Below are 13,463 nucleotides of genomic sequence, written 5' to 3'. Positions count from 1 at the left end.
ATGATGTCACATTATATCCCAAATTGCTCTCAAGAAGCCCTTTCATTTGATACCCATATTATAGAAAAGCATTAAATATAACTATTCCGCCATCTTGGATGATCTGCCTTATTAGATTTAGAATGACGTCACATCATTTTTCAAGTTGCTCTTAAGAAGCCCTTTCATTTGATACCCGTAATGTACAAGTGCATCAAAAATAACTATTCTGTTACTTTGGATGGTTCGCCATATTGGATTTAGAATGACGTTACACTATTTTTCCAGTTACTCTCAACAAGCCCTTTCATTTGATATCCATATTAAAGAAATTCATGAAATATAACTATTCCGCCATCCTGGATGGTCCGCCATATTGTATTTAGAATGAAGTCACAAACCTTATAGTGCATTGTCATCCAAACCAAACGTGTATACAAAATTTCAGCTTAATCGTACGAACATACCTTTCATTATATGAAAGCATAAAAAACTTGAATCGTGTCAATTCTATTTGATTTCAAGTGATGTCACATTATTTTTCTAATTGTTCTCGGCAAGGTCTTTCATTTGATACCCATATTGCAGAAGTGCATAAATAATAACTATTCCGCCATCTTAGATGTTCCGCCATATTGGATTTAGTATAACGTCACATTATTTTTAGAGTTACGGTCAACGACCCATTTCATTTAATATCTATATTGTAGAAGTAGACCAAATAGATACTCGGCTATCTTCGATATCCTCCTTATGGGATTTAGAGTAACATCACATTATTTTTCGAGTTGCTCTCAACGAGTCCTTTCATTTGATACCCATATTGTAGAAGTACATTAAAAATAACAATTCCGCCATCTTGCATGGTCCGCCATATTACATTTAGAATGACGTCACATATTTTATCGTGCATTGTCATCCAAAGTAAACGTGTATACAAAATTTCAGCTCAATCGGTTGACGATATCTACTTCAAAATTGAGCTCTAAGATTTCACCCGAACCCACATACATACATTGCAAGTTAAATAAAAGCTTTTAAATTATATTAAAATTATCTTTTTTCCAAATGTTAGTTATCCCTATGTTAGTGCAGATATAGTAAAAGAATAAACCAAAAATTATCACGTTTTTGCTTTAATTTAGGGTAAATGGTCTTAGCCCCATTGGCCCTTACAGCGGCTGGGAAAAGGGTACTCTGTTCCTGAGAAAGTGGCCACTACGTGGCTCTCTCGTATTTCAGGGGACGATAATGGCGGTAAGGGGACCCCTGTTGGACATTACCACGACATATCTGAGAAGTATTTAACTATTATCGTAATGCAATTTTATATCGAATACATAAGAATTTGGTTCCTGCTTATGACATTTAATATATTGACATTTTTGTTTATTTTCTAGTTCGTTCGACCGACAAATGAAAAAATAGGTTCTACCTATACCACATTTAAAATGAAATCGATAATATACAGAAAGAAGCAAATTAATTATGGTGTTGTTATTATTATTATTATTTATTTTCTATTCTGTAAATGCTAACTTCTTTTGTATTTATTACAATGAAAATAACTTTAATAACATACAAACAGAAATTCCAACAATTCCTACTCCTCCTACAATTCCTCGTAAAACATTACTATCAACTACGAATTAAAATTCACAACACCCCACCCAAAAACCTCAAAAACTAAAAAAAAAACAATGGCAAAACACAAAGTAAAACACCGCCAAGCCACTTTTACTCATCACGTATAAAATGCAAATTACTGTGCACTCTCACTGACACGCACGGGCGTACATCGCAAACTGATATCAGACATGCGGGTCCCGTTAGACACGCTCCAGCGATCAACACCGCACCCTGTGCCTGGACTTGGTTAACCTCGGACGAATATGCCAATAAGCTGTCAGGCTTGACAATTGTGTGCCATTTTAAATGTAAATAGGCTGAATGGTGGAAGAATTGTGGAGAACATATTATAGCAACTATTTTAGCATTACTTATTTGAACTCCTCGATTCGTCCCTCATGTGAGGGAGAGAGCACTGAAAATTATAGAAAGAAATAGAATGGAAATACTCTTAAGTCTTGATAGTCAATGGGACTGCGCCATGATGGCCAACAGATAGAAGGCTTCGTTATATTTCTAAAATCAAGGTAAACGTTTTCCAAAAGAAAGGAAAAAAGAAAAAAGTATGCAGTTCATCGTTGCTATCTTTTATTTAGGTGATTTGTTTTTTTATTTTAGATAATAAATTGAATGATCTCGGCGTTGTGTTCCGCCACTCAACACAATACCTCAAACGGCGGAAAGTTGTGAACGGAGTGTCTTGACACTAGGTTACTTCCATACGAGTATTTATTAAAAAACGCTTCTACCCATGCAGGTCCCGCAAGATACGCTTGAACGGTCGTTATAGTTACGGCCTTGGTTAAACTGATATCATATGAGACAATATATCAAATATTGAGAAATAAAATATTTCTTAACTAATTATGGTATCTAAGACTTAGTATCGAAATAAGACATGTATTATTCGTTCACACAAGTATTTGTCGGAGCAGCAGCACAGCCTTTCATTCTAATGACGGTTGTGGGTTCGATTACCACTCGGTAGGAATGAGTTATTTATATTCCTTCGCTCTGAAAAAGACTGAGAGCAGCGTTGTCACCCAGTCAACACGCTATGTCTCGAAATTTGGACAAATGGAGAACAGAGATGCGAGAATCAAAATATGTGTTTTTTCCTTTTAACTTCATATAAATTAACCATAAATGTAATGTTTCGAAACAAGCTTTTTTATACTCATAAAAGTTAAAAAGGCTTTTAAGTAAGCTTTTAAGCAGTAATTGTTGTTAATGTTGCAAAAGGTACTATAGCGGCTGTATGTATGATGCGCTCCACCGGCCACCAGGCCACCTTTACTCAGCCTTGAAGTCGACCTCACCGACTGTACTGAATTGAACTATTCTAAACACTTAATATTATTTTATCAGTTTCACGCTGTATCCCGCACATAGCAGGGTAGGCAGAGAGCATCTAGAGTTAAGACACTCCGTTCTCCACTTTCCGCCGAATTCTGGTGGCATTACGTGTTGAGTTAACACTAGGTTCCCCCTGTCGCTGTGTGCAGGATATATGCGTGAAGCTGTTTTTAGTTTATTTACAAATTTAAAAACATTTCTAGCTATTTATAATTCAAGTTCTAGCGTAACCGATTAAATTATTCAAATACTATTCGCTCACAGTTTGTTTCGCTCACAGTGTAAGTGATAATTTGTCTTAATAACACCGATCTAGGTTATTGCCATATGATTCAACGTTATATTTCCATATTTTATCTAGTTCATATATTATAAAAGGATTGAGATACGCATAATAAAACTATTAAAAATACTGAAATTACATCTTAAATAATAAATTATTTGTCATTGAAAAGAAAAAGATTAAGATTAAGGAAAGAAAGGTTATAATAGCCTATAGTCTGTACAATGTTTATAGGCCGTAGTGGCACCAACCTGCGACTATAAATGCGACGGATGTGAGTTCGATTCTCACTCGGGGGCATGAAATATTTCATTTCCTGAGTGTGGTAACTAGGCAAAGCGCGCCATAGAGTTCCTCCGCTCTCCAAGCAACGCCTCAAGGATTTGGCGAAAAGTGGAAAACTGAAATGTCTTAATGGGGAACGAAGAACACTCTTCCTAGGTGCTCTCTATCTACCCTGCGATGAGTGGTGTACGGTATGAAGCAAAAAAAACTGAGTTCAATTACAAAAAGCACCAAATCATGGTAACAAGATAGTACTGAAGGTTATTTTTTGTTAACACACTTACTTAACAAGTCATAATTAAATTGACAATTCTTAAAAAAACAATTGGTAAATGGAAATATAAAATATAATTAGCATACAGAATACGTCAAGCTATTATATTATAGCTTATTTATTTCTATTATAAAATTCTTCCGTTAATTATCGACTCGTAGACAAAACAGGCGAAACTGCTAAACTAAAAGTTAAAATCTGATATATATAGGTAGACTAGGGACTTCGAGAAGTACTCGTAGGGGAGAACTAAAAGAGAATTTCTCAAAATTCTTACGACTACGCCCGTAGCTACTTATTTAAATATAAATTTAGTTATAATACTTAAAAATAGTAATTTCTTTTTCAATAAACCAACTATAACTTCTAACATCCATTTCCAAATCATTCAATGTCATTCAAACATTCAAAATTTGTTCATTCACAAGTCCCAAGACAAGTTAATAAGATAAGATCAATGTTCACTTAAAGAATTCTGAATATCATGGTGAGTCGACCGAGGCGGTCGTGTAGGCGATCTTTGATGGAAAGTAAAAGCCATAGAAGCTCGTTTAAATTAATAAATTCTTGCCTATTGTGTGGCAAGTCTCGATTTTAAATTCATATATATATATATTTAGCTTCACGCTGTATCCTGCACGTAGCAGGGTAGGTATATGGTACCTGGGAGTTAAGATATTCCATCTCCGTTAAAAACTTTCGTTCCCAACTACAGATAAAAGAAAATATTTATTACAGAGAAATATTTATAAGAAATGAAACTATAATAATAATAAAACATTGACAATACAAAAAGAAACTATAAAATATATTAATTTAATTAATATAATAATTTCTTCATATAGATTGATCATATTGTGGTCACGCGTGAGACGGGCATTCCGCGCCGCTGCCGTGCGCTAAGCTCATGATTTCTCTAATAACAAAAACACGCATGTCTGTATATGGGTATCTGGTTGCCCCCATTTACTTGGAACAACTTATATTAGAAGAAGTAAGGCAGAGGATTGATGATAATTTTTTTTATTTACAATATTCCGATTCCCACTCGCGGGAATAAAATATTGAATATTTTGATTACCTCGCCGTGGTAACGAGGCAAAGCGCGGCGTTCAGTACCGCCGTCCGTCCGTTCAACAATTAGTATTTTATTTAAGCCGTCATACTTAAATTAAAACAAAAGAATATAAAGTAATTTCCTCGACGAAAATTTAATAAAAAAACTGTTTTATTTAATTGATCGTAAATTGATATACTTCACAATGTATAGATATTGTAATTTGTATTTAAAATGATATCATTAATAGAATACGACACTAGCGAATTAAGATTAACCAATAAAAAATTTAGTACTTCAAGCAGGCGAAGCCGTGAGTGGGTTGCTAGTTCCATATATTATACAAAATATGAAAATACTGCCAAAAAATTAAGTCGTAATTCGTAATTCATAATTATATTCCTTAGACTAAAAAAAATTGTCATCATCACATATAACCATTAGTCTATAAGTACTTCTTATTACATTGTTCGAAGTCTGTCAGCAATATGGCGACATGCCTTCGATATTCATGTAAGACTGTCGTCGATCATAAAATAATGCATAATTATGCAAGGATTTATGCAGATTAATTAATCTTCTAAGAATTTGCACCTATGTCAGTGATTCCAGCTGAATATATTAATATATGCATTCAAAGTGCATTCGTGGCTAGAATAGTAAAATACTGTAACTGTAAAGACTGCGGGTTCAAATTCTACAAGGATAGATTCACGCTGTATCCCGCACATAGCATGGTATGTAGGGGGAACCTGGGAACCTAGTGGAAAAGAGTTAAGAACTCCGTCTCCGTCGAGACCCTTTCGTATCTAACTTTCCGCCAAATTCTGTAAGTACTGCGTGTTGAGTGGCAGAACTCAACGCCGTGCTTTGCCTCGACACCAGAAAAATAAAAAATTTTTAGGTAAAAATGTAACTTTTTGGCTACCTGCTACTGGCAACACTGATTTTGTGGACACTCGTTACGCAACTTCTAACGGAATAACGCGTAAACTCATCTGTCCAGTAATCCCGTTAAATCGTTCGTCAATCAAGCGCCACTAATCGACGGCGGCCATTGCGTAATGTACATGTATGTGATGGTGGAGAATTTTCTCATACTTATTTATAGCTTATTGTTGGTTTTTATTTATTTAAGTTGAATAAATTGAAGATGATTTACGTGACATACATACAATACATTAATAATATTTTTTTTTTTAGGATAGGCAGAGAGACGCGGGGAACCTAGTGTTAAGACACTCCTCCTTACCCCAATTTCCACCGAATTTTAAAGACTCTACGTGTTTGCCTCGTGACCAGAGCGAGGAAAATAATAAATATATCATTTCCTCGTGTGGGAATCGAACCTACAACCCATCGGGTTTATAATCACACAAAAAATAATAAATAAGAAACAACAAACATTTTTTTTAAAATAATATAATAGGCCTATATAGTTAAAAATCTCAAGAACAATAAACAAATAGTAAGAAATCTGTTAACAGTTAAAAACTCTAACATTAACAAACAATACGACTTTTCCATACATAGCCATAAAAACATTTTTAAGGAAAGGGCAACTGTCATATAGAGACATGAACGAGAGGTCGGTCATTCCAGTATGTGAAAGTTTATTAATATAAAGATAGCTTTATACTTGTTGGACACCAAATTCGTAATAATTGTTAGTAATTATTACAAAAAAGGTAAAATTGTGTGAAATTATAAAATATTTAACCTATATCTTATTCTAACGGAGCTTATGAAGTAACATAAAAGTTTTTTTAATGTTAACGAAAATTCAAAGTATCTGATCTAAAATTGGAAAGCGAGTTTATATTATAATTTTTTTATTGAAAAATCAAGTTAATTAACTACTCGACACGAAATGCCTCCAAAATACAGGGAAAGTGGGGAACGGGTGTGTCTTAATGGGAACGGAGTGTCTAACTATGTACGACATATAGGTAGATTAGTTTAAATTAATGCTATACCAGCCAAATTTTAATAGAATAGTAACAACTGTTTTTGCTAAGAAATAATCAATGTTTTTAATTTTTATTCCACCGCAATCTACATTTGTAATGTCCTTAATATAAACATCACTTTTAAATAAAAATATGTTTATATTAGTCTTTGTGTCATATTTAAACAACCATATGAACAATGAATAGCAAACGAATAGCAAACAATGAATAGCAGACGAGAAACGTAACAACAAATTTGAACCTGCACTACCCGTACACCATAACCACTGGACACGGAAGCGTGTGTCATATCTGACATAGGGAAACAGTTACACTACAGGATGGAAGCACGTCGTGAATACGGTAGGTACGTTCTTTACGAAACATCTGAATATGTTTACTTTAAGTTCACACATACATACATACATACATACATTGAGCTTTAAGTGTGTTAGGTAAACGGAAATTCATTTTCTCTTTTGTATTAGTTTCTGAGTAATATTGTTTTATTGTTTTGTTATCTTCATGTACTGACTACTTTTAGTAGTAAGACTTATAGATAATTGTGTAATTGCGAATCAAAAACATTAGAACAAGACTTAAATAAAAGACGAGGGTCATATAATATATAAGGAATCGTTTAAGCTATATTCAATTTAATTATATTTATATGTATTCAGTCTAAAGATTTTGAATATATCTTAATTTGTATAAAATAAGAAAGAAACTAAGAAAAAGAAAGACTTATAAGGGATGTACACAAAATGCGGTCGCACGCATGATTAAATACCTAATACAAAGTCGTCTCTTTCCAAACAACTTTTGGGGTGAAAAGAAGCCAATTAGTTAATTACGTGGAAAAAGTGGAAGTTTAATTAAGTACATTTTTATCCCTTGTGAGACCACAGGAATGCTATAGATTAATAAAATATTTTTTTCATTGATGTATAATAGAATAAAATTAAATAACGTTATATTTATAACTTCTTGTTCAACTATACTATGTAAGATAATACTCATAGAAACCAGTCGTGGAGCAGAGACAGTGTGTGTGTGTGTAAACGTGACAGGTTCGATTCCCAATGGAATATTTTTTATCTTCGCCCCGAAGTTCGGCGGAAAATGGAAAACGGAGTGTTTTAACACTAGGTTCCTCTTGCTTAATCTGTGTGAGGGACAGAGCTTGACATGGAAGTATTTTATGTGCACAGGCAAAAAAATATTATTAATCTATGAAACTTTTGTAAATATAATTATTATACGATACATGTACGTTAGTAGCGTTCAAACTTTAAAGAATAAAAGATGATACTATAAAGTAAGCTAACAGCGCATCAATAGCGCCTGTCAAAATATTTATATCCGGCGATGGATTTTTGTTTCAAAACTACAAGTAATACATTAAAAGTTACATAACACATGTACCTATTTTCTATTAAAATATACATTGCTTTAGCTAAAGATGTTCATGTTTTCTACGTAACCTTTCTCATCATCACCATTGGTATCATAGATACTGTGTTTTTGAAGGTCTACCTAGCCCTGCCTCTCATACCAATCACACATCCTTCATACTTTTTTACCTCCTCTAAACTGACTCTGCATATCCTACGAAGAGATCGAACCCCCACAACATTCTACATCTAGCGAAACCTGGGTAAGCTTGTGGCGCAGTGGCACAAGCATATTACTGTAAGCGACGGATGTAGGTTCGTCTCCCACTCAAAGGAATTAATTATACTTCACTCATATTTTCATGGTCGCTCAAGAAACAACGCAAAGCGCGGCCTTGATTTCTGCCAAAAATTTTACAGAAAGTTGGAAACGGAGTGTCTTAACACTAGGTTTCCTATACCCACCCTGCTATATGCGGGATACTAAAAAAAAACCACCAATAAAAACATCTTCTGTCATCAAACATCAGTTTAATTGAGCAAGTTTTAACGACATTTAATAGTTAAGTAAAGCTAGTGTTAAATAGTCATCAACTACGAATTGGTGGGAAGTATTAGTGTCATGACATCACTCTAGTAATTGGACACACACACACACACACACACACATACAAACTGAGTGTCACAAGTTCGCGCTTATCGGCGACGTTTGTTTCTTGTTGGTTTTTGTAATTGTATGAGATTTTAAACAAAAATAAGTATAATTTATATTTTTTACTAGTTTTAATATTTTAAATACTTTTCTTATACGATAATTTACGTTTTATATTGCACTAATCATCGCCCGTAACTTTGCTTGCTTGGACTTAAGGACGTAAAACGGAACATCGAAGTTTTTCTCCGTTCCCGTAAAAAAATCAAGAAGAACTCAATGTGCGCATTCCCTCCTATCCTAATACGTACAAGACATATTTTAACATTCTCTTCTCTCTTCATTTTGAACTTACTTAGGGAAATACAAACGAAACTATCGGCCCTCAGATTAGTCCTTTAATTATAGAATTTCGAACGTGCCAGTTGAGCACAAAAACTATCGGTCTTACTTAACCTACGGTCTATACGTTATTTGTAAAAACATAGATTGACGCCATGACTCAATTAATAAAGCTAGGCCCTTAATAATTGAATCATTAACTATTACACTTAATGATCATCTTTTTAAAGTTGTGTTCAACCGGCGCAATCGAAACACAATAACCATAGAAAATTTTAAAGCCTTTTAAAATTTTTTAGGTGTTTCGACACTCAACACGCAATGCCTCAAGAATTCGGTGAAAATTGAGGAACAGAAGTGTCTTATTGGGAACAGAGAGTCTTAACATAGGATACAGCGTGAAGCAAAAATTAACTTTTATATATAACAAAGCACGTTATTTCATTCGGAAAAAAAATACTTAACAACAAAACTAAATATAGCAACTATAAAACTTATATTAAACGATAACACTAAAAGAATTCACCAAGAACAAGATAAAACGCAAGCACCAGCGATGCGTCACGCCCCAGTTCTGATAAAGAAAGCAACACGAAATCTTAGGAGTCAGCTTTCAGTGGATCAAGTTGGCTGTGCATAGTAAAGTTACATATGTGGTGCTACCTTGTTTAGACATTATGTAATGTTAGCTAGGAGTTGTGTTTCACTTTCAATTTGATTTTGACTAGTTTTTACCCGACTACAGCGAAGGGAAAAGGAGGGTTATGATTTATAACCTCATATTCTAACGTTTAATTATAAGATTGTTAATATGGTTATATATATATTTTAGGTTCATGCTGTTAGTGGTACAATTCTTTTCTATGTACTGTCCAATTTTCGAGACATTGCGTGTCAAGTCAAGGCCATGCATGGTCTGAAAGTAATTTGTCCCTTCAAGTGATAATAGAACCCACACCCTTGGTGTTTACTGTGTAAACGCTATGCAATTGCTCTACAATGACCTCTTAAAAATTTTATTTAAAAATAGCTTATATTGAATTAAAAAATCACTTTTAAAGTCCGCAGTGACTCATTACTTATTCCATATTTTTAGGGAGTCAAAGTTCAATGCCGTATTCATGAAACATGCTAGTATTGTATTTTCCACAAATAAATTGAATTTATCACTAACAGGTGAAATGTACAAAATAGCTTTAATTATTGCACAAAAATATTCTTTTTACATTACAAATTGCAACCTTTGTTACTATTAATTTTAATATGCCTATGTTTTAAGAATAAATATAATTATTCTATTTTGCAAATTTTTTATTTATCTATTATAATAAATAAAATATTCTTAAATAGCATCCATGTTGTGTAACTGAAATTTATGGAAACTATAATGGAATTATTTGTGATTTAAATTCTTTCAAGATGGTTTAAACTTAGAAGATTAAAGATAGTACGTTATTTATCTATTCTCCTTGAACTATTTCTATTAGCACCATGACTTTTAGTTTAAAATCAGTACCACTCTTTATCTTGTTACCAGAGCCACAAAATGAGAATATTGAAAATTTCATTTCTCCGAGCAAGAGAAAGGAACCCACAACTGTTACAGCCAATTTAGTATTTATTATTATTTATCTTATTATGAAATGTAATTTGTTGTTTTACTTGTTTATTTATTTATAAATTCTTTATTGCACACAATATAAAAAAATATACAGGCACAAAAGGCGGGCTTAATGCTGAAAAGCATAATATAATTTGTATGCCTATGTTACAAAGGCAACCTGGCCTAATATCTGATTGTCATAAAGCTGATTGTAGGTTTGATTCCCACTCAGGAGAATAAATTATTTTCATTTCATTGCTCTAGTAAGAAGACAAAGTGTTGTACTAAGTCATCTAAAACTAGGAGAATGTGGAGATTAGTGTCATAACACTAGTTCCAATCTGCTATAAAGCTATATTTGTGATACACCATAAAGCTAAAAAATATGCATATTTTATTTAATCAATCTTTGTTGAAATATACAAGTAAGTAATTATTATAAAATTAATGCCTATTATTTAAAAATATCATACGGCTAAATTTTAAAACTTCTGATTTACGTAAGGCAAGTTTTAATTATAATCAAGTAACAACACACTAAAATAATTAATTATAAACGATTAGTAAAGGTCATTGACTTCACAATTTTTTTTTATGTTACATTCCTTATATTATAATAAGTTAATTTATTATTATAACAAAGTTAAAATAAAATCATAATAAAAATATATATTGTGTATTAAAACTATAATTGTTATAAATATTGTTTAATATAGAAAAAATAAATTTAATGTCTTAAATATTGAAAAATAAACAATTTAGCTTTAAAGATAATTTAATAAATAAAATTGTGACCTGAATTCTTACTATCACTGAAAGAATATCGAACCTAAATAACTACATATATTGGATAATCTACAAGCTATAAAATTATGAGAAAACTTTGCAACTTTATCACATATGTGGACATAGCGTCCGATAAGATAATATTCCACTATATTACTCAAATATAAACGAAACTAAAAAAATGTACTACGTAATTTTAAGGCTGTATAATAAATTGCATCATAGCTCGATTCACTGCAGTCAAGGTCTTACTTAACTAATCGGTTGACTTAAGTAGCCTGGCGCCAGAAGAAAACCACCTCAAGTACATACCTACAGAACTCGGCTCCATTTTCCTCCGCTATTATCTCAGTGAGATGATCTGTTTTCAATCAAGTTTATGTGATGATAACAACTTTCTTAGACATGACAAACACACCACTCCCAACTTATAAACTTTGTTCGAACTTTGTAAACACCACAAAACTTTTCACAAACTTTATCCGCATGAAATGGCGGCACTTAATTATTTATTTGCGACACTTTTTCAACTTTTACGTGCAAGTTGTGTTAAAAAGTGTGAAAAAAACGCGTAGACCATTATCACGGGCAGTAGCGAGACCAAACTACAAACAACTTCAAACAAGTTGACAAGAGGCAGCGGACAGCGGCGCGCTCGACGTGCGGCGTGCCACAGATAATAAATTGTATATACATTGAGTCACAGAACAGATATTACGCTGTCAAATATAGTTAATTTTCCAATTAGAATTTGTAGAAATTACTGTGTTGTTTTTTTATTACATAAAGAAACAGTGTGATTTTCTGGGTAATAATACAATTATTAAATAAAATGAGGTAAACACCTAATTTTCATAATTCAAGTTTTTGTAATCATTCTAGTTTGTATTAAGTATATATTATTATGGTAAATTTTATAAATGTATAAATCTTTAATTGTAATTTGAAATAAGTTTTTCCACAGTTTTCAGAACTAGTTGGGGTCAAAGATTGTGTTTATGAACTTATATGGAATATAAATTACTTTATTTTTGTACAAGAGGCTAATGAACTTGTCATTAAGCTTTGGTCATGTGCAGGCAATTGAATATAATAAGTAATATCTACACGCACAATCGTTTAAGATTCTTATATTATACTCTTCATATAACAAGTATTGTATTTTAAAATTATTCGTTTAACTATACTGCTATGTTTTAAAAAATGTTTATAGAGTGTTTATTTTGAATATTTGTTGCAGTAATTGTATTATCTGGAAGGAATTTTATTTATAAAATATAAGTAATTATTTTATTTTAATAGTATAAATATTGAATTAAATAATATGAAATGATTACATTTTTCCGGCTTAACAAATCTCTGTTACTATGTAAAGTTTCCACTATTTAAAAGAGTAGTGGCTACTAACTCTAAGTTACATCTAAGTAAAGCAAGAAAATAAATTATATTTGAAATAAAAAAAATATAATTAAAACAACCTTAAACTATATGTATTTAGTTTCGAAATAAAATTAAAAATAACCATACTTACTTTTACTATGATTTAAATGCAATTCATAAGGCCCGGTTCTGTAAGGCGGTGCATCTCCTATTTCCACTATCCACGTGAGCTGGCGCGTGCGCAGCGGCGACGGTAGTGCCATCTTGTTGTTATATCACACATCACATACACTTAAGTTCATTTCACTTGGTAGCCATTTTGTTTACTAGATGTCGTTACACTTATTTTAAACACTATAAAAATAATTTAATATTACGTATTAAGTGTTTATATGTTTATATTCGTAAAATGTAATAATAAATTATATATTTTTTTAATTATTGTAGAATAAATTAAGCTAAATGTACGATTATGTATATTAAGTAAAGTTTTA

The 13,463-nt window shown here is 32.2% G+C and overlaps 1 protein-coding gene across 5 annotated transcripts in view; it reads right to left on the bottom strand.

Moving 5' to 3' along the window:
- The window catches only part of Dys (Dystrophin), a 455,408-nt gene extending 442,117 nt beyond the window's left edge, over nt 1-13,291 (bottom strand). Inside the window, exon 1 of one of the 5 annotated variants that reach the window (XM_085190316.1) lies at nt 13,121-13,291. In XM_085190316.1, coding sequence (XP_085046442.1) covers nt 13,121-13,232 — 112 coding nt within the window. In that variant the 5' untranslated portion in view covers nt 13,233-13,291. Of the gene's footprint in view, nt 1-11,901; nt 12,205-13,120 lie in introns of those variants that run through there. The other 4 variants (XM_085190313.1, XM_085190314.1, XM_085190317.1 and 1 more) reach the window with 4 other exon arrangements.
- Nucleotides 13,292-13,463: the final 172 nt, after the last annotated feature.

The sequence above is a fragment of the Heliconius melpomene genome, chromosome 9, assembly GCF_056956725.1.
Source record: "Heliconius melpomene rosina isolate 202511_hmr_F chromosome 9, ASM5695672v1, whole genome shotgun sequence".
Classification (NCBI taxonomy): domain Eukaryota; kingdom Metazoa; phylum Arthropoda; class Insecta; order Lepidoptera; family Nymphalidae; genus Heliconius; species Heliconius melpomene.
The sequence above is the reverse complement of the archived record's forward strand: the minus strand, read 5'-3'. Positions and strand labels throughout refer to the sequence as shown.